Genomic DNA, 1,377 nt, shown 5'->3' with positions numbered 1-1,377 from the left:
GCGCTAAGGATGTCCGACTGCTGGCAGTAAGACATCTCCCAAGAGCTCCTGGACTGCGAGAGGGCGCAGGCCTGGCTGAGGGGACTCCCATCCCACCCCCCCACCCCCCAGTGCACCAATTTCATGCACTGGTCCTCTAGTGAATAAATAAAACTTAACTATGGCCTCCTCCAATATCATTGTCCTATTATGTACTAATGTTTAAAAATAGTCTTTCTTCAATAATATAAGACTTCCAAAATATTAAAAAAATTAAATATATAAAAATTTAAAGAAATTTCTTAAAAAAAACACGTAAAAACTTGTGGAAATTATTCAGTTCATTTACCCAATTGCTACACTAATCTTGCTTCAATAACTAACAAATGTAGTTTAAAAATTGGTGGATTCTTTAAACCTATTATTTTTGTTAATTCCATTTCATTGTACTCTACATGAAATGAATTCCATTTCATTTACTCAGATTTGGTCTTAAATCTGAGTAAAAACATGTAGGATGAATATTCATAATGCTGGCAAACATAACTGTTGCTTACCTTTCCACCACTGTCATAGCGCTTATAGAAGATGGAACAAAAATCATTTTCTGGTTAGTCAGGACTCCCTTCATCAGCTTGCTCACCACTTCCTCAGGTTCCAGGGTGGGTCCCAAACTGAAATCAGAAGCAAATCATTTCACAGAGGCTTCAGCTTCAGTTTAGTGCTAACAAATATGTTATGTTACTATAGAAACCATAACCTAACTGACTTGTGACATCTAGCCCATTCTAGTGTTGTAATGTACCCCACGAGTAAATACTCAGGACGCAAGACCAAATCAATGAATCATTTAATTAATAAGCCAGTGACTGAGAGAGAGTTATGGCTCCAAATCTCCCAGTCCCAAAAATAGTGGCAACATCAGGCTTATATAGGCAAATATTACAAAGGTATCGATTACATCTTTGGGTTTGGAATGAGGAACCTGGTTTACACAAAGCAGTTACAGAAGCGAAATTGAGCAAGTTAGTTAACTATAAAGATTATAGTTTTGGGTCTTCGAATCACTGAGTCAACCGGAACTCATTATCTGTAGCCACTGAGGCAATTTAGGGTAATTGTGCTGTCCTGGCTTCCAGGTACCGAAGAATGTGCTTCGATAACCAGTAAGATCACAATCAATGGGATATTCAAACCACCAACAATGGAGTATTCAACCGATTGGGACAGCATACATAAGTTCAGAAAATCAAAGTAACTTTCCTATAGTTTTGGCAAGCAAATAATGACAGAAGCCAAGTCAGCAGGGTTAAAATATTAAACAGCAATTCCCACCCAAGCATGGTTGCCACCATGCTTCACTAGGTACTCAAAGATGGTAGCTGCTTTGGCACTAAC

The 1,377-nt window shown here is 38.3% G+C and overlaps 1 protein-coding gene across 1 annotated transcript in view; it reads right to left on the bottom strand.

The window, feature by feature from the left end:
• Nucleotides 1-1,377, bottom strand: part of HSD17B11 (hydroxysteroid (17-beta) dehydrogenase 11) — a 29,168-nt gene that overhangs the window by 5,358 nt on the left and 22,433 nt on the right. The window contains exon 6 of the mRNA XM_006760061.2: nt 537-670. Coding sequence (XP_006760124.1) covers nt 537-670 — 134 coding nt within the window. The remainder of the gene's footprint in view (nt 1-536; nt 671-1,377) is intronic.

Source organism: Myotis davidii, unplaced genomic scaffold (genome assembly GCF_000327345.1).
Source record: "Myotis davidii unplaced genomic scaffold, ASM32734v1 scaffold356, whole genome shotgun sequence".
NCBI classification, from domain to species: domain Eukaryota; kingdom Metazoa; phylum Chordata; class Mammalia; order Chiroptera; family Vespertilionidae; genus Myotis; species Myotis davidii.
The sequence above is the reverse complement of the archived record's forward strand: the minus strand, read 5'-3'. Positions and strand labels throughout refer to the sequence as shown.